This window comes from Narcine bancroftii, chromosome 2 (assembly GCF_036971445.1).
Source record: "Narcine bancroftii isolate sNarBan1 chromosome 2, sNarBan1.hap1, whole genome shotgun sequence".
Taxonomy (NCBI): domain Eukaryota; kingdom Metazoa; phylum Chordata; class Chondrichthyes; order Torpediniformes; family Narcinidae; genus Narcine; species Narcine bancroftii.
In genome coordinates this window covers 361,311,837-361,335,052 of record NC_091470.1, presented here as the reverse complement: position 1 = coordinate 361,335,052, position 23,216 = coordinate 361,311,837, and the positions used below count along the sequence as shown (strand labels likewise).

The following is a 23,216-nucleotide window of genomic DNA, read 5'->3' as shown; positions in this document are numbered from 1 at the left end:
CCCATGACTGTGTGGCTAGGCATAATTCTAATGCTACCTACAAATTTGCCATTGACATCACGATGAGCCTGACGTCAGTAGTAGGTAGATTATTGGAAGGTGTTCTAAGAGATCGGATATACAATTATTTGGTTAGCCAGGGACTGATTAGGGCATAGTTAAAGTGCCTTTATGCATGGTACGTCGTGTTTAACCAATCATAGAGCTTTTTGAGGAGACTACCAGAAACGATGATGAAGTAAAAGCTATGGATGTTGTCTACATGGACTTTAGTAAGGTCTTTGATAAGGTCCCACATGGGAGGTTAATCAGGAAGAGTCAGACACGGGGGGCATGGCCTGATGGGAAAGGAAGAGGTGTAATTCTGTCTTCCCCCAATTGGACTAACAAATACCTGAATTAAAGAATTTTATAAAGTCTTGAAAATTTGTTCTGAAGTTGTCTGAATGTTAAAAGATTACAATGGCTGCTAATACAAAGAAATCGAAAGCACAGATTCAGAAGAAACTTCCATATAACCATATAACCATTTACGGAGTGGAAACAGGCCATGTTGGCCTTTCGAGTCCGCACCGGTTCACTGATTTTGTGCGCCCTCTTCAGGCATTGGTCCTGGTATATCTTCATTCAATAACGATGGGCAAATTCAATGCAGGTGGAATCAGTCGTAGAAATGTTTGTGAAACGTGCAGTTCAATACTTCTGGGCACATTCAACCTTTTAAGAGTACAGAAGAAATGAGGTCTACTTACCAAGTGGAATCCACGGAATCGATTGGACAGTTGCCCAAGCAGCAATGTGCCCCAGCTCGCCTAAGTATTATGCTGGCGCCTTCAAAAGATGCCACAGAGCTTCCGATTATTTCCTCTTATCTTGATCAGCACGCTCATGACGTCGAGCACACTGTAGAGTTGCCGGAGTCTGCAGTGTCAGGCCCAATGTGTGACACTGCTGCGGGTCCTGGCAGCCTGAGGCAGCACATCAGAAGATGCACATGTGCGGGCCCGACGCTGCCGGGCATGCGCAGTGCGTCCCGGGTCCGCGATCTTCTTGATAGGGTCATCCGCCACCTGTGGGAGGAATTTTATTTCTTTCCAAACTCAGTTAAGCGGGGAGTTACTACTTTTGTAGTTTCTACTTATTTTTTCAAAACCTTTTTTTAATTTTGAGGAATCTTTATTCTGTTTAAGGGGGGGGGGGTTGTGGTTGATTAATTTAGGGGCTATTTGGCAAGGGGAGTTTCATTTTATTTTATTAAGGAGAGGGTTTTTTTGTGGATTGAAGGAATAGTAGGTTTTTTTTTAATTGTGATAACAATGTCTAGTTTGAATTTTGCAACATTTAATGTTCAGGGCTTAAACAACCCGATTAACCGTAAACGTGTTTTAGCTTATATAAAAAAGATGAAAGTGGACATTGCTTTATTGCAGGAAACTCATTTAATTGAAAAAGAACATTTAAGATTGACGAGGGACTGGGTCGGTCATGTAATTTCATCTTCTTTTAACTCGAAAGCACGAGGAGTGGCAATTTTGATACACAAGAAAATACCATTTGAACTCAAATCTTTGGTGGAAACAGCTGGTCAAATTTTAATGATTAATTGTAAATTGTTTGCTGAGTCATGGTCCTTGTTGAATGTGTATGCATCTAATGTTGACGATGAACAATTTGTGTCTGAAGCTTTTTTAACTCTGAGTCAAGCTAAAGAAAATATTTTTATTGGGGGAGATTTCAATTGTGTATTAGATCCATTATTGGATAAATCTCCGAAAACTTTGAAAAAATCAAAAGCAGCGGTCCAATTGGTTTCCTTGATAAAAGATTTAAATTTGATAGAGGTTTGGAGAAGGTTAAATCCTACTGAGAAAGATTTTTCATTTTATTCTCCACGTCATAATTCATTTTCAAGGATTGATTTATTTTTGGCATCAGCACATTTTCAATCTCATTTTACTCAAGATGAATATAAGAGTAGAATAATTTCTGACCATTCATTGATATTGATTTCTTGTGTTGGGCTAAAAGTTACTCAATCAACTTTTTGGTGGAGATTTAATGCAATGCTATTGAAAAAAACAACATTTGTAAAATTCATTAAGGTTCAAATTGCTTCTTTTCTGGATTTGAATAGGAATACAGTTCAGAGTCATTTTACTTTATGGGATGCTTTGAAGGCATTTTTACGTGGTCAAATTATTAGCTATGCATCAAAAGAAAAGAAGAAATTTTTGGTGGAGAGTCAGTTATTGGAAAAACAGATAGCTGATTTGGAAAAAGAATTTCAGAGGAATTGAACAGAGGATAATAAGGCAGCTTTAACTAAATTGAAGCTACAATATAATACATTACAAACATATCAATATGAATGTTTGATTCAAAGATCTATTATGAGATAGGGGATAGAGCCCATAAAGCTTTAGCGTGGCAATTGAAAACAGAACAAGCATCGAGAACTATTAATGCTGTGAGGAAAGATAATTCAGTTACTTTTAAACCTCAGGAAACTAATGACCAATTTTTATCATTTTATCAAAAATTATATACTTCTGAGGGAGTTTGAGGTGTTGGTTCCATTGAATCTTTTTTTTCAGATTTAAACTTGCCAATATTAGGGGAAGATGATGTGAGAAAACTGGACTCTCCTTTTACGGATTTAGAAATAAAGGATATTATTCAACAAATGCCTAATGGGAAGTCTCCAGGAGATGATGGGTTTACTGATGAATTTTATGAAGTTTTTTATGATGATGTCTTCTCTATTTATGGATGTTCTTCAGTAGGTAACACAAGAACAAGCTTTACCAGATTCGTGTTTGAGTGCAATAATAATAGTTATACCAAAAAAAGATAGAGACCCTTTGAATGTAGCTTCATATTGACCAATTTCTTTATTAAATGCAGATTATAAAATAATAGTGAAATTATGGGCAAATAGACTTGCTAAATATTTACCACAATTGGTACATGCTGATCAGGCATTAAAAATAAGTATGCCTCTGACAATATTCTTAGAATAATTTCGCTGATCAACGCATCATGTCAGCAGCCCAACCTACCAATGGTAGTTGCTTTAGATACTGAAAAAGCTTTTGATCGGGTCAAATGGAATTTTTTATTTAAATTCTTGGAGAAATACAAGTTTGGGCCCTTTTTTATTGGTTGGGTAAAGGCTCTAAATAATAGTCCAGTTGCTAGGGTGGCGACAAATGGTCAAACCTCTTCCTTTTTTAAATTATTGCGTTCTACTCGTCAAGGTTGTCCCTTGTCGCCAGCTCTATTTGTGTTGGTCATCGAACCATTAGCTCAAGCTATTAGGCAGAATGAGAATATTAGAGGTATAAGGATAGCAGATGATGAATATAAGATTAATCTATTTGGTGATGATGTTTTGATATATTTAACTAATCCAGAACGATCTTTAATTTACTTGCAAGAATGTTTAGAACAATATGGTAAATGGTCAGGATATAAAGTGAATTGGGATAAAAGTGAAATATTACCAATTTCCAAGGCAAATTACGATCAGTGTAGACAAATTACTAAACTTCGTTGGACTGATAAAATTAAGTATTTAGGTATAATGATTGATGTAAATATTCAATCATTGTATAATTTAAATTATGTACTGTTAATGAGAAAGATCAAAGCTGATTATTTAGATTAAGTGGAAGGATCTACCTTTGTCATTAATGGGCCGAGTAAATTGTATTAAGATGAACATTTTTCTGCGAATTCAGTATCTTTTTCAGTTGATTCCTTGTTTACTTCCTAAATCTTTTTTTCAGGATTTAAATAAAGTAGTATGAGAATTTTTATGGAAGGGAAAATTAGCCAGACTAGTGATCCATAAATTGACTTAGAAATATGCTTTGGGAGGTTTACAATTACCTCATTTTCAAAATTATTATGAAGCAGCTCAATTAAGATTTATTAACCGTATGCTGGATGTTTCATACCTGCCTAGCTGGGCTAGGGTAGAATTGGCTGGTATTTCTGAACCTTATTCATGTCAATTTATATTCAAGTGGAATTCTATTTCATTACAGAGGTATAATGTACCGATTTTAAAACATTTGTTAGAGATTTGGACTAAATGTAAAATATGGGTTCAAGCTCCAATATATTAAAATAAATTGATCCCTTTTTCATTGAATAATAGATTTTTAAGGGAATGGCAGATTAAAGGAATAAAGTCTTTGCAGGATTGTTTTGAAGAGGGTAAATTTTTATCATTTGGAATTTGGAATTCCAGTGAATTCGCTGTTTGTGTATTATCAAATTAGAGCATTAATGAAAGATAATTTTGGAAGAGAAATGAAAATTCCTAAGTTAATGAAATTTGAGTTTATGATTTCTCATTCATTAAATAAGGGTTTTATTTCTGAGATGTATGTGTTGTTGCAAGACACTATGGATAAAATAAATTTAGATAAATCTAGGATTAAATGAGAAAATGATTTAATTTGTGATATTAATCAGGCCGATTGGGATATGATGAGTTTTGATGGTGTGACTAAATTGCTTAATGTAAGATTATAGTATGGTAATTATAATTTTTTGCACCAGTTGTATCTAACCCCTGAGAAATTGAAAAAATATGGATTTAGTAATTCAAAGTTATGTTTTAGATGTGGATTATGTGTAGAAAAATTTTTATATTCAGTTTGGTTCTGTGACAAGGTTCCATCATTTTGACATAAAATTAGGGAATTTCTTCAAAAATTGTATAAGATCCAATTTTTGTTAAATCCAAAAAAAATTTTGTTGGGTTGCACTGCACCATTTATGGATTTGGGGTGAGATAAGTTTCAGATAGCATTTCTTCATTTAGCATTGGCTGTAGCACGTAAATGTGTTGCGATTTCAAGGAAAGATGAGGTTGAGATAAATGTAAATCGTTGGTGTAATGAGTTGAGGTCCTGTATTTATATGGAGAAAATAACATATAACTTGCATGATAATTACGACTTTTTTTGTTATGATGTGGTCGTCTTATTTGAAATGTATGAGTTTGGTAATATCTTAAATTGTTGTATGTGTTTATTTTTTTATTGCTTCCCTTGTGGAGTTTGCTGAGGGTGGGTGGAGGGGGGTGGGTTAGTTGTAGTTTTCATTTTTATATTATGGACTTTGTAAAAGTTTCTGTTTTGAAAATATTAAATAAAGTTTTTTTTAATGGAAGGGTCAGATGCTAGGTATCATGGTGAAGAAGTGAACTGGATTTGACCATGGCTGGACAGGAGAAGCCAGAGAGAAGTGGTGGATGATTGCTTCTCAGATTGGAGGCCTATGACTTAAGTATCTTGTACCTCTGATGAGGAAGGAAATAGTCATTTTGGGGACAGGCAGGTTGTCAAAGATCTGCCAAAGATCTTGAGTGTTGCCGATGAAAAATCAGGCAAGCTCCGTCCACCTCAATGACGGATCTCCCAGTGGCCAACCATTTCAATTCTATGCCCCACTCCTGCACTGATGTATCTGTCCATGGTTTCATGCACTGTCAAGCCAAGACCACCCATAAATTGGAAGAGCAACACCTCGTATTCTGTCTGGGGCCTCTCCAACAGGATGGCATTATCATCAACTTCTCCAGTTTCTGCTAGTCCACTCCCCGTTCTCCCTATTCCTCTCCCTCCTTTTCTCCAGCTTTCCATCCCCTTCCCACTCCATTCACAGAACTATCCCCCCCCCCCTCCACCACTCCCCTCCATCATTTTATTCAGACATTTGCCTACATTTTGCTCATATCTTGAAGGCTGAAGGGTGTGCCTCAGGGATCAGTGCTGGGACCATTGTTGTTTGTCATCTATATCAATGATCTGGATGATAATGTGGTAAATTGGATCAGCAGGTTTGGAGGTGACATTAAAATTGGAGGTGTTGTGGACAACGAAGAAGGTTTTCAAAGGTTGCAGAGGGATCTGGATCAGCCGGAAAATGGGCTGAAAAATGGCAGATGGAATTTAATGCACACAAATGCGAGGTGTTGCATTTTGGAAGGACAAACCAAGAAAGGACATACACGGTAAATGGTAGGGCACTGAGGAGTGTGGTAGAACAGAGGGATCTGGGAATACAGATACATAATTCACTGAAAGTGGCATCACAGGTTGCAAAGAGAGCTTTTGGCATATTTGCCTTCATCAATCAAAGTATTGAGTACAGGAGTTGAGATGTTATGGTGAAGTTGTATAAAACATTGGTGAGGCCAAATTTGGAGTTTTGTGTGCAGTTTTGGTCACCTAACTACAGGAAAGATATCACTAAGATGGAAAGAGTGCAGATAAGATTTACTAGGATGTTGCCCAGACTTCAGAAATTGAGTTGCAGGGAAAGGTTAAACAGGTTAGGACTTTATTGCATGGAGTGTAGAAGAATGAGGGGAGATTTAATTGAGGTATTTAAAATTATAAGGGGGATAGACAGAGTAAAGGTAGATAGACATTTTCCACTGAGGGTGGGTGAGATACAAACCAGAGGACATGGGTTAAGAGTGAAAGGGGAAAAGTTTAGGGGGAACATGAAGGGGAACTTCTTCACAGAGAGTGGTGGGAGTGTGGAACGAGTTGCCAGCTGAAGTGATGAATGCGGGCTCAATTTTAAAAATTAAGAAGAATTTGGACAGGCACACAGTTGGAAGAGGTATGGAGGGCTATGGACTGGGTGCAGGTAAATGGGACTGTGCAAAACAAATCTTCAGCACAGACCTGAAGGGCCAAAGAGTCCTGTTTCGGTGCTGTGATGTTCTATGGATTTTTGATTTTATGGTCATCGACAGAATCACAAACAGCAATGAGAAACCACATACATGAGAGAGGGAGATAGATCAGTTCATTGAGTGGTGTCACTCCAAAGACTTTACACTCAGCATTAGCAAAACCAAGGAGATGATTGTGGACTTCAGGAGGAAGTCAGGAGCATATGCACAAGTCCTTATCAAGGACTCAGTAGTGGAGAGGGTCAAGAACTTCAAATTCCAGGGTGTCAACATTTCAGAGGACCTGTATGGAGCTTTCACGATGTAATCATGAAGAAGGGTCACCAGCGGCTATACTTTGTGAGGTGTTTGAGAAGGTTTGGAACATCACCGAAAGCTCTCTAAAACTTATACACGTGTACCATGGAGAGCATTCTGGCTGGTTGATTCGCTGCCTGGTATGAAGGTGCCAGAACTCAGGACAAGAAAAAAAACTCCAGCGTGGATTGTGAACTCAGCCTGCAACATCACAGGCTCCAGACTTCACTCCATCAAGGACATCAACAAGATGTGGTATCTTATGAAAGCAGCCTCTATCCTCAAGAACCCCCATCACCCAGGCCATGCCCCCTTCACTCTGCTACCATCAGGGAAAAGGTATTGGAGCCAGAAGATGAGCACTCAGCAGCTCAGGTACAACTTCTTCCCCTCCGCCGTCAGATTCCCGAATGAACATTGAACCAGAGACATTACTTTACATTGACTTTTTCTTATTTATTTTGTGAGGTATTTTGTGTGAATGTTTGCACTGTGATCCTGGTGCAAAACAATGAATTTTGTAGCTTGTTTATGACCATAAATTCTGACATGAAACTGTGGACACTGGAATATGCTGGAGCAACTCAGCATTAGTGTCGGCGAAAGAATGGTCGACATGCCAGGTCAGAGCCCTTCATCAAGATGTAATCATGCTGTTTCAACTAGCTTCTGTGCAGGAGGTGCTTGTGCTTTCAAAGACCACCCCTCACAATACCAAGATGAAAGGAGAGATGCCTTGAATATCTAGTTAGAGTTCAAATCATGTCACGGGTACTGAGATACAGTGAGCAGCATGTATTCAAGTATGGCAAAAAGGCTGAAGTCTCCATCCACCATTTTGAATTTAAAAATTCACAGAAAAAGTGGCAAAAGTCGCACGATTGATCATGACGGCGGTCAAACTGGGTTTCCAGCATTGTAATGTAATTGGCGAATCAGATTCACTTATAGTGACTTCCTGCTGTTCCAGGATCAGCTTAGGCATCAGCTGGAGGACAGGGATCAGTCACTCCACGCCATCAGTCACAGTCCCGGTGAGAGTGACGTGACCTCCGCGGCTAATATAACTACTTGTGTGCTAAGAGGACTTTGGCTCAGAGAATATTAAAATAAAAAGAACAATGCTGAAGAAATTCACCCGATCACACAGCATATTTTATTGAACAATGATAAAGATAAACCCCTTCTTCAAGATATGAGCAAAATGTAGGCAAGTGTCTGAATAAAATGATGGAGGGGAGTGGCGGGGAGGGGATAGTTCTGTGAATGGAGTGGGAAGGGGATGGAAAGCTGGTGAAAAGGAGGGAGAGGAATAGGGAAGAGAGGGAGAACGGGGAGTGGACTAGCAGAAACTGGAGAAGTTGATGATAATGCCATCCTGTTGGAGAGGCCCCAGACAGAATACGAGGTGTTGCTCTTCCAATTTATGGGCGGTCTTGGCTTGACAGTGCATGAAACCATGGACAGATACATCAGCGCAGGAGTGAGGCATAGAATTGAAATGGTTGGCCACTGGGAGATCCGTCATTGAGGTGGACGGAGCTTGCCTGATTTTTTATCTGCAACACTCAAGATCTTTGGCAGAGCAGCTCATTTGATTGACAACCTGCCTGTCCCCAAAATGACTATTCCCTTCCTCACCAGAGCTATAAGATACTTAATCTACCCTAACAGAACATCTCAAACTACGAGAATACAGCCAATGCTAGAATCGTGAACAAATCAAAGAGCTCTGGAGGAATTCAGCGGGTAACATCCATGAGTAGAAATGGTCAGTCAGTATTTCAGGTTGGGTCCTTTTAACAAGACTCAACATTTCAGGTAAGAGACATTTAATTGAATCTTCATAAAGGGTCCTGATCAGAAGCGTTGACGTCATTTCTACCCATGGATGCTGCCTGAACCTGTCGAGTTTTGTCCAACAGTTTGTTTTTAAATCGCAAACTATGGCCTAGAGATATAAAAGAGAGAAGATGCAAAAATCAATCTGCTGGAGGTACTCAGTGGGTCGTGCAGCATGGGGAGGGGAAGGGCCATGTTCATGTTTCAGGTCCAAACCATTCATTAACCCTTCCCTGTTTCGACCCGAAACATCAACATCAACGTAACCCTTCCCACCACACCCCACCCACCCCCAACTGATTCTGGCCAACCTGCTGATAATCCAGGAGATTATCCTTTGCTTATGGCCTTTACCTCCACCAAGACCAAAGGACACAGGCACATTGGAATACCAATTCCTGCAGGATTACATCCATCCTACAGGCATTTCTGTCTGGAATCTCACTGCTAATTATTTGCCATCGCAGCATCTAAATCTTTTAACTACCTGCCCAACAGCAAAAGGGAGCGCCTTCACTGCAAGGAATGGATTCCATGTGGTGGCTCAACTCCCTGGGATGGGAACAAAATGGTGACCTCCTTACTGACACCCTGAGCTCAAGAAAAAAGCATTTAAAATCGTCCCTCATTGAAGATCAAAATGTAGATATACTCTACAGTGTCAAACAATACTTTCAATTTTTTTTTTTTATTTGCCATCGCCTTATTGAAAATAAACTTTAAAATATTGTAAGTAAACTCAGCAAGAACATCAATGTAAACACCTCATTTGACTTTTTATTCAATCTCTAAATTCCCAAGTCTGAAAACACTTAGCATTGCTTCCATTAACACATCATTTGGAAGATCTTGATAATAAAGATATTTTTCAAAATTCATTTGAAAAGGTACGCCTCCTGCCTCAAACCAATGACTCAGTGCAGGTTGCCAAGTAACAGAGCAATCGGGATGCGATTTCCTTTGACTACAAGTCTGCCTCTCATTTGACTCATGCTGTGCTCCTTCATTAATTCCTGAAAAAAAAACACACACTTATATTTTGTAGAAAATTTCAGAGAAAATAGAACTTAAAAAGATACCCAAAATGCATAAGTAATGGTGTAATGTAGTTGAAATTTTCTCCCAGTCTCAGGTCTCTTACATGTCAATGGATTTTAAATTGCTTCAACCATGCTTCCTTTCCAAGAGGAAGATTTCCACTTTGCTCTGTGCAACTAAATTAAAACTCTTCATTTTTTTATGTCAAGCAAGGAAATCTTCCACTCCCCCCTCCCCACCAGATCTGTTCATCAGAAAGCCAATTTAAACATTTTAGCATGGCCGTAACAGTAACACGGTGTTTCTTCTCTATTCTTATAGAGCTATTCAGCAGAGATACAGATTTTCTACCCCAACTCATCCGCACTGACCAAGTTGCCAACCTGTGCTATAGATCCAGTTCTCTGCAATTGCCCACATCCTTCTAAAGCAGCTACTCTCAATGGGGTCCCCAACAGATCTCCTGGAGTGCGCAGCACATTTAAGTAAAAGTCTTGTGTCATTTTCACCTCAAGTAACATAAATATTTTTAAATATTTTCTATGCCGTCGAAAGAAGTATGGAAGAAACAAAAACTTGACTGCTCAACAGGGAAGGGAGCCAATAAACTTTGAGTAGTGTCCTGGGGTGGGGGGGGGGTGCATAGCTGGAAAAAGATCGAGACTGGCTGCTCTAATGCAGGGATATGTCCGAATGTCTTTCAAATGCTGTATTCGTAGCCATCTCTCTCATGTCCTCTGGCAGTTCATTCCACATTTCCACTACCTTCTGCGTGAAAAAAAAAATACCCATCAGGTCCCTTTTAATCCTTTCCCTCTCATCTATATCCTATGCCTCATTACTCTGCGACTGTTCAACTTACCTACGCCCTTATCATTTTGTTAACTTTTTGTCACCCCTCAGCCTCCTACAGGCCAGAGAAAACAGCCCAGCCTATCTTCTTCTACCTCAAGCTATCCAACCCCTGACTGCATCCTTGTGAATAACGTTTATTGTCATCTGATTGTACGAGTACAACCTGGCGAAACAGTGTTCTCCGGTTCTCAGTGCAAAACACAGACACACAGCCAGACAGAGCACACATGCAGACAAACAATACATATGCAGGACAAGTATTTCATCCATACAAATAAATTAATGAATATTGTTTCATGAATATGAGAGTCTCGTACAGCTAGTGTGAGCAGGTTTTTTTGGTCGTTCGACATTCTCACTGCTCGAGGGAAGAAGCTATTCCTCAGCCCGGAGGTGCTGGCTCTGATCCTCTATATCACACATGTCAAACTCTGGCCCGCGGGCCAAATTTGGCCCATGATATAATTATATTTGGCCCGCAAGATCATTTCAAAAATGTATTAGAGGTGGCCCGCTGGCCGCCGCGCCAGTATAACGCATGCACAGCTAATACTATAAATCCCAGGATGCATTGGCGTCAGCCCACTAATCGCCCCCACCTCCTCTGTTTACGTTGCAGGGTCTCACCGTGGACTCTGGTTTTGGGGCCTGGCCGGTGTCAGGGGAAGCCAAGGCTGTTTCCCAGTGCCCGGAACCGGAGGCCTCGGGCCTGACCTCGCCAGGACCGTTGCCCACTCCCCCTCCCTGCCGCAGGCCGATCCGCAACTCACGGTGACGGGGCCGCTGATCCGCCGAGATGCCGCCCTGAAGCGAGAGCCGATGCCCCCGCACTGTCGTTGTCCAACCCGATCGCCCACAAACCCTGCCCTCCCGCACACAGGCCTGAGTAAGTATTATGAACTTTAATCTCAGGATAAAACGATCTTCCAATAGTTTCATGTCACAGTGATCAATATATTCCTGGTTAAAAATGGTCCTGCACCTGGATACAAGCTCATTAGGCATAAAACTTGAAAAGTGTGTCAATCAAAGAATATCTGTACCAATGGAAAAAGGGCATGGCAAATAACCCTGCTAGAGTTCATGCCCACAATCAGTTACCCATTTGATTGTTTCAGGAATCATGTTATTCTCCCACATTCTCAATAGCCCTCAGATTTTACTATTCGACAGCACACTAGCAACATTTGACAAATCCTCTATAGAGAAATATTATTTATTGAATATTTTATTTCTCATTTGTTAATGCTTCTGGAAAGAGTTTATCCAAAACTATTATTAAACATTTATTTTAATAAGAAAAAGTTTAACATTACATATGTTGAAAGAAGAAAAAACATGCAGATGTTGTTGAAAATTTTCAATAAATATTTAGTTCGGCCCTCGACTTAGTCCAAGTTTTTAATTTTGGCCCTCCGTGAATTTGAGTTTGACATCCCTGCTCTATATCTTTCCTGACTGGAGCAGCTGAAAGATACTGTGTACAAGGTGGAAGGGGTCCTCAATGATTTTGCACACCCTTATCAGACAACAATCCTAATAAATCACATCGATAGGGAGGGAAGAGATACTCCTGAGATCTCTCTGACGCTCTTATGGTCCTGTGAATTGACCTCTGATCCATTTCTTTGCAGCAACCATATCACACTGTGACGCAGCTGGCCAAGATGCTCTCGACAGAGCTCCTATAGGAGATTGACATAATGGTGGCCGGTAGCCTTGCCCACTTTGTCTTCTTAGGAAGAGCAGTCGCTCTTGCGCCTTCCTGACAAGTGATGTGATATAGAGTGTCCACGATAGATCTTGATAGTCAAATGAACTCCTTGGAATTTGGAGCTACTAGAGTTGTAGATTTGTAGTGGAGAGTGGTCATTCCTGGTCCTCCTGAAGTCCACGATCATCTCCTTCATCTTGTCCACGTTGAGACACGGGTTGTAAATGTAAACAGGCTGAGTGCGCAATACAGAGAGAATTTAAAATAATCAATAAAGTGCAAAAGTAAGAGTCCTTAAATGAGTCTCTGATTGAGTTTGTCGTTGAGGAGTCTGATGGTGGAGGGGTAGCAGCTGTTCCTGAGCCTGGTGGTGAGAGTCTTATGGCATCTAGACTTCTTTCCTGATAGCAGCAGCAAGAACAGAGCGTGTGCTGGGAACTCCAATTTGGGAGCAAGATAGGACAGGTGGCAGAAGTATGTGTAAGGGAACATTTTGAGTCCAGTGATCATCATGAGATTTCATATTTATTGTCAGTCAGGGGTAGCAGCTGTTTCTGGTGGTGTGAGTCTTGTGGCATCTATATGTCTTTACTGATGGCTGCAATGAGGGCAAAGCATGTGCTGGGTGGTGTGGATCCTTGATTATTGCAGTGATCTCTGTAGATAATGGGGAGGGTTTTGCCTGTGATGTCCTGGGTGGTGTCCACTACCTTTTAGAGGGCTTTCCGCTCAGGTGTGTTGGTCTCCCCATGCCAAGCCATGATGCGGCCGTGCAGCCAGTCAGCAAACTTTCCACCACACATTTGTAGACGTGATGTCGTCATCAGATTTGTACATGGTGTTATTATCACCCTGCTGCTGTACGACTGTGCAGCTAAACACAGCTTGAACCACAGCATCAAGTTCGCTGACAACACGACCGTGGCTGTCTCCTTCTGCACCGGATTTGGTTTAGTAACAGGTTATATTTAAACTCTGCCGCAGCTGTCAGGTGTCCTTCATTGTTTCCATTTTCATCCGTAATCTCCACTTCGCCTGAGAGATTGTTTTTTGCAGGTCATACCTACTCCTTCGATATTGATCTGGATCTCCGGACTTAAATGCCTGTGCTCTGGCTCTCAGCAGGTTCAGATTTTATGTTCATCCAGAGCATCTGGTTGGGGAAAACCCTGAATGATTTGATGGGGACACACTCATCCACAGGTGTTTTGATAAAGTCTGTGACAGCCCTGGTGTAACCGTTCAGAATCTCAGCTGAACTCTAGGAAGTCCTGTAACTTGATTTCTTTGTAATATTTCCTTCTTCCTTCCTCTGCCCCAGTGATCTCCTCCCATCTGTCTACCCAGTACCCTATTATCACTTGGCCCTATTCCCTCTACACTTCATGTTTGAAGTCTCCACTTCCCACTTCAGTCCCAATAAAAGATCCAGACCCAAAACACTGACTGACCATTTCTCTCCTCGAAACCGCCCCGATTGAGTCCTTCCAGCTTCTCTTTGCTGAGTACCTTCAGAGTGGACAACAAGGTAGCCCTAGCTACTGCAAATGCCAAGCTGTCCAAGGCCTCCATTTAGCCCTCACCTAGCTGGAAAATAAGGACTTATTAAATTGAACCTATTGAGTCTAAACACCTCCCTCTGCAATTGCATTCTTGACTTCCTTTCGGGGAGATTTCAAGCAGTCCGGATCGGAAACTGAACCACCAAGACCATCACACTGAGCACAGGTGTGTTCCCCCCCCCCCCCCCACCAAGGCTGCATGCTTAGTCCACAGTTGTTCACCCTGCTGCTGCATGACTGTGCAGCTAAACACAGCTTGAACCACAGCACCAAGTTCGCTGACAACACGACCGTGGCGGGCCTGATCAGTAAGAATGATACTGATAACCAGCATAGAGATGAGGTGCAGTCACGAACAACTCGTCCAGAGCCATCAACCTGTATCTGAATGTAGAGATGATTATCAACCTCAGGAGGGCCCGGGGGGACCTCACTCCGCTGACCATTGAAGTCTCCACCGTTAAGGTTGTCAAGAATTCCTTGTAGAATCTCACCTGGTCCTCAATACCAGCTCCATAGCCAAGAAAACCCAGCTCCTCTACTTCCTGCAAAGGCTGATGTACATTCATCCCCCCCCCCCACCCCCACCCCCCGCCCCCCATCCTCACTACATTCTGGAGGATGTATTGAGAGCATCCTGTGCAACTGCATCACCACCTGGTTTGGTAGTTGTTCCTCCTTAGACGGCAAGACCCTGAAGAGGATAGCGAAGTCAATGGAAAAGATCACTGGGGGCTCTCTTCCTACCATGAGAGACATCTACGACACTCGATATAGACGAAAGGCAATAAGCATTGTGAAGGACTCCACACACCCCTCAAGTAAACTGTTCACCCTTCTGCCATCTGGTAGGAGGTACTGCAGCACGCGAGCCCTTATGTCCAGATTGGGCAACAGATTTTTCCCCCAGGCTGTCAGACCCTTGAATTCCCAGAACATATGTGCATAGATTACCTTGGCATCGGGGACTCTTACAGCATACGTCTTAATATTTAATATTTTAAGTGTTTAACTTCTATCTTAACTTATATTTATATAAATATTTTCCGTGATCCTGGAGAACCGCTACCTCGTCTTTACCGTGCGAGCATGGTATGAACAATAAGTTATTCACTTTTAAATTTACAAGTAACTCTCTTTATTGTCTTCATATTCCGATTTACCAGCAGAAGCACCCTCATCCTTCTGGGCAGGCAGAAACCTGCTTCCTTATTGCTTAAAAAAAACACTGAAAAGGCTCAGATGGACAGGTGGCATCTATGGAATTAATGTTACAAATTCGTTCGATAAACAGATTAAAAAGTGACAGAAAAGATTTAGTTTTTGTTTTATTAGAAAAGCCTTCATTAGAAACACCACTTTTAAGAGCAATTCAGTGAATCTATATTGATTGGGCCTGGAGTCTCACATAGGCCTGATTGACTAATGGCAAATTTCCTTCAATAAAAGACTGAAGTAATTCATATAGATTTTACAAGTCAACACTACTATACTGATGCAAAAGTGAAGGAAGCCATTCACCCTGAAGAGCAATTCCATCAGGCTCATTCTCCAAAGCCCCTAGAAATGATTTTCCCCCCAAATGTCGACCCAATTCCTTTACATCCCAAATTTATCCAACTCTCTGAATTTTATTCTCACAGCTGCTGTTGGGATTTGAACTGGAGCCATCATTAGTTCGGTCCCCTTGATTAATATTCTAATTTTTTTTTAATCAATACGCCACCCTTTTCTGGGATTATCGAGCAATTTTTAAACCAGTTTATCAAAGGGTTTGTGCGAGAGTAAGATGCCTGAACAGAAGTGGTAGGGATGAACTGAGCCTCTAATATTCCAAAACATTAGTTTGTTCCCAAAAGATTTATGGAAATCACAAAAATTACAGCCCATAGGACTGTAAAACACAGAAATGGGCTCTTTTAGCAACCTTTCTCATTAAGAGCATGCCTCAGTATCTAAAGAAAGCATCAGGCTTCGCTGAGCACATAAATCCCAACCTCAGCCTACCCAGTCAATAAAGCAATGAAGTGAAATGTGAAAGTCTGGAGATGGTGTGATTGTAGTGAAAACATGGAGAGGCTGGAGGAACACAGCAGGTCTCACAGCGTCCATCGGAGGCAAAGCTATATTACTGACGTTTTGGTTCTGAGCCCTTCCTCAAGATATGAACTAACAAAGACAAGCATCCATGTTAAAGGCAGGGGGGGGTGGGGGAGGGAAGAATGGGAGGGGGTAACTGGATAAGAGGACAGGAGAGAGGAAAGGAATCATGTGGAAAGATGGTGGGGGTGGGGTGAGCTAGGGGGCTCTTAAGAAAACCAGAGGAGTCAAATGTTAATGTCATTTGATTGGAGGGTGCCCAGAAGGAATGGCCTTTCAACTACATTTATACTTAAATCGTACTTTCAGATTAATGGCAGCACTACTGGAATTCTGTCAAATTTAAATACTTTCAGATGTCAGCCTTTCAATAATTAAAATTTCAGGATAAAGTTGTAAACTAAAAACACACAAGCCTCATTTTTCTTTACCTGCAAGCAGTGGGCATTCTTGGCATGACCAGCATATTCTGTCCATAAGGAGAAGGGGAAGAGATTCACTCCCGACGGTGGTTCATTTAATCTGAACAGATGGTGCAGCATAAACTTTACAGCCACTAAACAGTAAACTTAAGGTGTTACCTGCAGGCAAATTTCCAACAATTATTTGCAATGATCCCACCCCAGTCCCAACTGCAAAATTCATCCGTATGGAAAAGTCATTTGGAGGAAGCAAAAAAAAGTTTATAAAGTTGGTAAAAAAAAGCACTTGTCCAATTCATAAATCAGGGAAACAGGCCTTTTGGCTCAATTCACCCATGGTGGGCATTCTGGGCTAGTCCCATTTGCCTGCATTTGGTCTATATCCTTCTTAACCAATCCATTCATATATCTTAAGAGTCATTTAAATGTAATTGCACCCACTATAGCTTCCTTTGGCAGCTCGTTCTAGATATGGTCTACAGTCTGGGTTGAAAAAAGCAGCCCTTCAGGTCTCTCTTTCATCTCTCACCCCTCACCTTAAATCTATGCCTTTTAGTTCATTTACCCTGGGAAAAAGACTGAGCATTCACTTTATTAACACCCTTTATGATTTTATGTATAGTATAATCCCCTATTCTCTGGGATTCAAGCAATCAGCAAACTCCAACAACTGCCAAATAATTTTTTTTAAAACCGCAGACAATAAATGGGTAAAAAACACCAAAGTTTAAAACTGGCATGCCTCACTGTTAGTTTACCAATCACACAACATGCAGTCTCAAGCAACCAGAAAATTCACTTATCCGGCATCTACCAATTCCCCTCAGCTAGGTGCCAGATATCAGGGATGACCCAGTCTATCCCCATTGCTCATGCCAGACCCAGTCTATCCCCATTGCTCATGCCATCTCTCCCCAGAGGAATAAAACATCCTGACTGAACTCCTCTGCACCCCCCCTCCCTTCCAATTTATTTATATCCTACCAAGAGCAGAGCTGCAACAAAAAACAAATTGCAAGATGCATTGGAACATTCATAGTGTGAGAAAACATAAAAGTAATTTATTCATACACCTGACCACAATTTACTAATTACTTTTTTAATTGCCTTTATGGAAAACAGAAGATATCACAATTAGATTGTCAAATGCTTTTCAACAAGAATTGACTTTAGATAAGACATAGTTTAAAGATAGAAAGGCTATGGAAAAGTAAAATTCGCTACAGGAAACTGGGAAGCTGTAATTTTCTCCACAAGGATTTCATATATGTTGAGCATTCAGAAGGAATAAGTATGGTGATTAAAAAACAAAGTGGAACAGCCAGGAATTTAGCAACATAGAACCAGCAAATAGGGTCCATTATTGCTACATTGTATTAAAGATGCTGAAGGTTTAAACCAAGGAACAAGAAGATGATCTTTCAAAAAATAAGTTTTGAGAAAAGGGTTAAAGGGCATGAAGCAGCAGGGTGGAAGAAACAACAAACAAAAACAAAGCAACTTAACTGGAATAGTTTTCAAACTTATAGAAGTCATTGACAGGCCGTGATTATGATGAATTGTGGAGCAGATCAGGAGGCCACATGCTCAAACCAAACCAATTAAACTGTGTGTGGGAATGAAAAGCTCAAATACTAGAAAAGTAGAAACTAGGAGATGGGGGCTAAATTACTACACAATCACTGAGCAAAATGATGCAAGTAAATAATTATTATCAAAAATAATCTTCGCTACTCTATCCCAATGTGGTCAAAAGGTTAAATAAAGATCTCACTGCTTGTTCAACAGATCATTCCTTTGCGTGATCACCAACATTTCTTGAAGGACTATCATAAGTATACTGGTCAATATCCAAAAATCAGTTAAAACAAAAAAAAACATATCACTGGAACTATATAACACAAGTATTGTACAAAAAAAAATGTATAAAATGACATTCTATCAAGACACTGCTTCTTGTGCATCTCAATGCTGATCAACGTGGACTTTAGCTTCAATTCACAATCTAAAATAGCTCCATGCCTTCTCGACAAAACTGGCATTCTTAAAATACTGAATTCAAAAGGATCAACTTCAGTTGTTATATCCCTTTAAAGGAATTTCACAGCTTCAGGTTCCAGTGAAGTTCCCTTTGAGGATGGAGGTTTTGCCTTATGGTTGTTTCTCAAATGCAAAAATCAAGTATATGCCTGAGAAAAAAATAAACAAAAAGGACTGTTACTCTAGCTCTCATGTTAACCCACTCATCACACAACCATGGATGCTGAAATGATCATTAGGCCGTCATTACTTCCACAAATCTACTGCAGTAAAGTCCAGAATTCAAGCAATCGGCAACCTCAAGCAATTGGGGGGAAAAATTTGAGGAAATAGGTTAAAAAAATGCAAGTTTAAAATTGGTACACCTTGCCATTAGTTCGCCAATCACCCAAAAGGTGATCTCAAGCAACTAGAAATTACAATTATCTGGCATCTACCAATCCCCACAGGTGCTGGATATCAGGGGTTTTACTGTACTTTGTCCTTAACCCTGATCCAATGGTAAAGCATTCTGGAATATATTGAAGTCAGAAAGCTTTAAGACATATCCATGGAAGGTTGGGATGGGAGAAAGAATGAAGGGACACAAAGCAATCATTATTCAAAATATTTTACATAATTATTTAATGTCCTTAAGCAGCTACTTAAGTGTAGTTTCTTTTCATAAAATGTAATTTTTTTTAAATCTAATTTTCTTCTTTTGTTGCCTTATGATTAGAGCAACCTTCTAGCTTCAAAGAGGAGGTATCAAAATAGTTACATGTGCATTTCAATGCATCCTTAAACAATATTAGTTTGAAGTATGCATTCTCCAGCCAGCTGCAATGAAATAGCCAGTTCTGATGAAAGGATGTCAAGTTTTTCTGTCCATAGAGACTGCTGAATCCGCTTAGAATTTCCAGCGCGATTGCTTTTGAATTCTGAATAATCCTGAACGCACTGCACGAAATATACCGGGGAAGTAATATTGCCCGTGTAAGGCAAATCAGGTTTCTAATGTTCCAGTATGCATATGGTATTTGTGCCATCTAGTGGCTGCAATATCACATAGAGTTTCAGTCACCATTTCTCCACCTACACAGATAAACAATGGCATCTATTGTTGGGGAATTCTAAGTTAATTAAATGTACATTTTGTAGTCACGTATAAACCCAGAATCAACTTCTTTTATAACTGGACGTAAACAAAATGGTGGCGCTCTGGAGCTGCCAACGGCAGCACTGCTGCAGACCCAGGAGTGGAGACCCAGCATTGCTCCGAAGGGTTCAACCACCTGGTACTAATGCTGGCAACCACATATAGGTTTTAAAAGCCTTTTAAAGAAGCTGATGGTGTTCGTAAGTAAATTATTGCAACTGTGGGGTCTGTGCCTCAGCAGCAAGCACGAGGGATTGCTGTCTCCGGGGAACAGTGGAGGCATGGGGCACCAGAAATGAGGAGAACAACCCCCCACTGTTGAGAAGGAGAAGCAGGTGAGCTGACCCTGGCAGGTCAGGACTGAGGCAGCAGACTAGCGAGGGGCTCAGAAGCTAAGGGACCCACACAGGTTGGGGGACTTTCACAGACTGTGGCCTTCTGGAGAACTGGCTCATGGGAACCAGGTATCAGAGCTGGGATTCAAGAGGTGGCGGAGGGCGAAAAGGGCCCCCAAAGAGCGACAGGTGCTGAAGGCATCCTGATATCATTGGAGCTCGGATTGCCCATGAATCGAACTGGAGACTGTGCGGTTGCAGAGGCTGTGGGACTCTCTTTTGCTTCTCTTTCTCTTGTAACTGTAAGGGGCGCTACTAATGGCAATTCTTTGTCTGCCTTATGGCAGGCAGAAGGCAATTTTGTGCAATATTATATGACAATGAAGGAATTTTGAATCTTGAAAAGGAAACCTTCAACACAGCTGAATCGTGTGCCAGGATTAGTATCCTTACTACTGAGTATTTGTGGAGAAATATCAATGTAAATAAGGTCTCATTTAACTTAAGAGACATAAAGCTCATTCACAACTTCATATCAGCCACATTTTAAATTGTTATACTTACTTGTAGCCTCCCACTCTGATTTGCTTAATGTTCCCTGTGAAACAAGCATGAAGAAATGAGTTGTAATATGCACAAAGTACAATGTACAGATGTACCAAAACTCTTGCTGGAGCTTCGCTCTCCTCCTACAATAGTATTTTTAAAACTACCGCAATATGCCAAGATACAGGAGATGATAAATATGAAATAACAGATAAAAATTCAGTTAGTTAGTGCAGAAAAAAAAATGGGTAATATAAATACCAGAAGACATCTGTATAAGGTCAGGGAGGGAAGATCAGGAGAGATGTCAGGGATAAATTTTTTAATCCCCCACGAAGAGTAGTGGGTGCCTGGAATGGATTGGAGGCTGGTACAACAGGGACTTTTAAAAAGACTCTTTGACAGGATGCAAGAAAAATAGAGGGTTATGGGTGCGAGGGAGGGAAGGTTTAGATTGTTGAGTAGGTTCATATAGGTCGGCACCATATCGTGGGCTGAAGGGCCTGTACTGTGCTGTAATGTTCAATGTTTTATATCTGGTGGCCCCAGAGCAGTTAGTGTTGGGGGTTAGGAATAGTATGGGGAGTTCAAGAGCCTGATGGCTTTTGGAAAAAACTGTTCTTAAATGTAGACATGCTGAATTTCACATTTATATACCTTCTGACTGAAGATAGCAACAAGAAAAGATTGTGACCAGGATGATGGGAGGGTCCTTTATATTAGCTGCCTTCTAACAGGATGGAATGCACTCTCGAGTTTGAAAGGAGATTCTGGTGGCATTGGCAATAATCTTCCAGGAATCAATGGATTCTGGCATGGTTCCAGTGGACTGGAGGATCACGAATGTCACTCCATAGTTTAAGAAGGGAGTGAGGCAGCAGAAAAGAAATTATAGACCTATTAGCCTGACGCTGGTGGCTGGGAAGCTGTTGGAGTTGATTGTCAAGGATGAGGTCACAGAAGACTGCACGGCTGGTGTAGAGGTTATTGCCAGTGATCGGGACTGGACTGGGGTTCAAATCTGCGCTGTTTGTAAGGAGTCTGCACGTTATCCCTGTGACTACATGGGTTTTCTCTGGGAGCTCTGGTCTCTTCCCACTGTTCAAAATATACTGGGGATATAGTGTATTGGGGTGTAAGATAGGCAGCAGATTCATGGGCCGAAATTTAAATTGACATACCTCAAGGTTGAGTTGGACTATACTCTTTGCATGAAAAGATAAGCCCAAGTCAGTATGGTTTCCTGAAAGGAAAGTTATACCTGACAAACCAATTGCAATTTTTTTAAGACATCACAAGTAGGATGGACAAGGGAGATGCAGTGGATGTTGTGTATTTGGACTTTTAAAGGGCCTTCAACAAGGTGCCACACACAAAGCTGCTAAACACGATGAGAGCCCTTGGAATTACTGGCATGCGTAAAGCACTGGCTAATCGGCAAGAAACAGAGAGTAGGAATATAGAGATCCTACTCTAGTTGGCTACCAGTTACCAATGGTGTTCCACGGGGATTGGTATTGGGGCTGCTTCTTTTTTTTTTAACGTTGTATATAAATGATATGGCTTTTGTAGCTAAATTTGAGGATGGTACCAAAACAGATGTTAGGGTGGGTGGTGCTGAGGATACAGAAGGGATGGATAGATAAGAAGACTCAACAAAGAGGTGGCAGGTGAAATACAATGTTGCAAAGTGTATGGTCATGCATTTTGGTTGAAGAAATAGGCAGGCATACTATTACTTAGATGGAGAAAATTCAAAATCCAGAGGTGCAAAGGGACTTGGGAGTCCGCATGCAAGGTACTCTAAAGGTATACCTCAAGGGTGAGTTGGACTATACTCTTTGGATATAGAAGGATGAGGGGAAAACTCACAGAGGTATTTCAAATACTTAAAAGCCTGGACAGACGAGATGTGGTAAGGATTTTCCCATGGTAGGAGAGTTTAGGACAAGAGGGCACAATTTCAGCATAGAGAGTATCAATTTAAAACAGAGATGCCGAAATTATTTTTTAGTCAGAGGGTCGCAAGTCTGTGGAACTTGTTGCCACAGGCAGCTGTGGGTATGTTAAAAGAAGAGATCGACAGGTATTTGATGAGTCAGGGCATCAAGGGGAGAAAGCTGGGGAGTGGGGCTGAGTGGGAGGATAGATCACCTCAGGATTAGAATGATGGAGCAGACTTGATGGGCCAATGGGCCTACTTCTGTTCCCACATCTTGAGATCTTATGATTTCACATAGATGTTTTCAATGGACGGGAGGTCAGTGCTCAGGTTAGGTTGAGCACTAACTGAAACTTTCTGAACTCCTGGCCACTCAAGTTTCCAAAACAGGCTGTGTGATGCACCAGTCAGTATACTTCCCAGTATGCAGCTTGTTAGGTCTGCTTTGTTCATGAATGAGTGAGACAAACACCAGACTGAGTCGAAATCAGGGTTCTTTGTTCTTTATTACCGGATTGTAACACTTGCGACTAACAAAGTTAGTCGGAGAATGCATTCTGCCGTTATCAGCAAAATGGTGATTTTTTATACCCTTGGATACATGCTTAGAACATCATCATATCATTACTTGTCCAATGACTAAAACTGTTGCTATCCTTTCCCT

The 23,216-nt window shown here is 41.0% G+C and overlaps 1 protein-coding gene across 3 annotated transcripts in view; it reads right to left on the bottom strand.

Moving 5' to 3' along the window:
• Window positions 1-9,611: 9,611 nt before the first annotated feature.
• Window positions 9,612-23,216, bottom strand: part of rnmt (RNA (guanine-7-) methyltransferase) — a 68,230-nt gene continuing 54,625 nt past the window's right edge. The window contains exons 9-10 of one of the 3 annotated variants that reach the window (XM_069922495.1): window positions 20,629-20,662; window positions 9,612-9,873 (exon numbers count right to left, since the gene is read on the bottom strand). In XM_069922495.1, coding sequence (XP_069778596.1) covers window positions 9,638-9,873; window positions 20,629-20,662 — 270 coding nt within the window. In that variant the 3' untranslated portion in view covers window positions 9,612-9,637. The other 2 variants (XM_069922497.1, XM_069922496.1) reach the window with 2 other exon arrangements.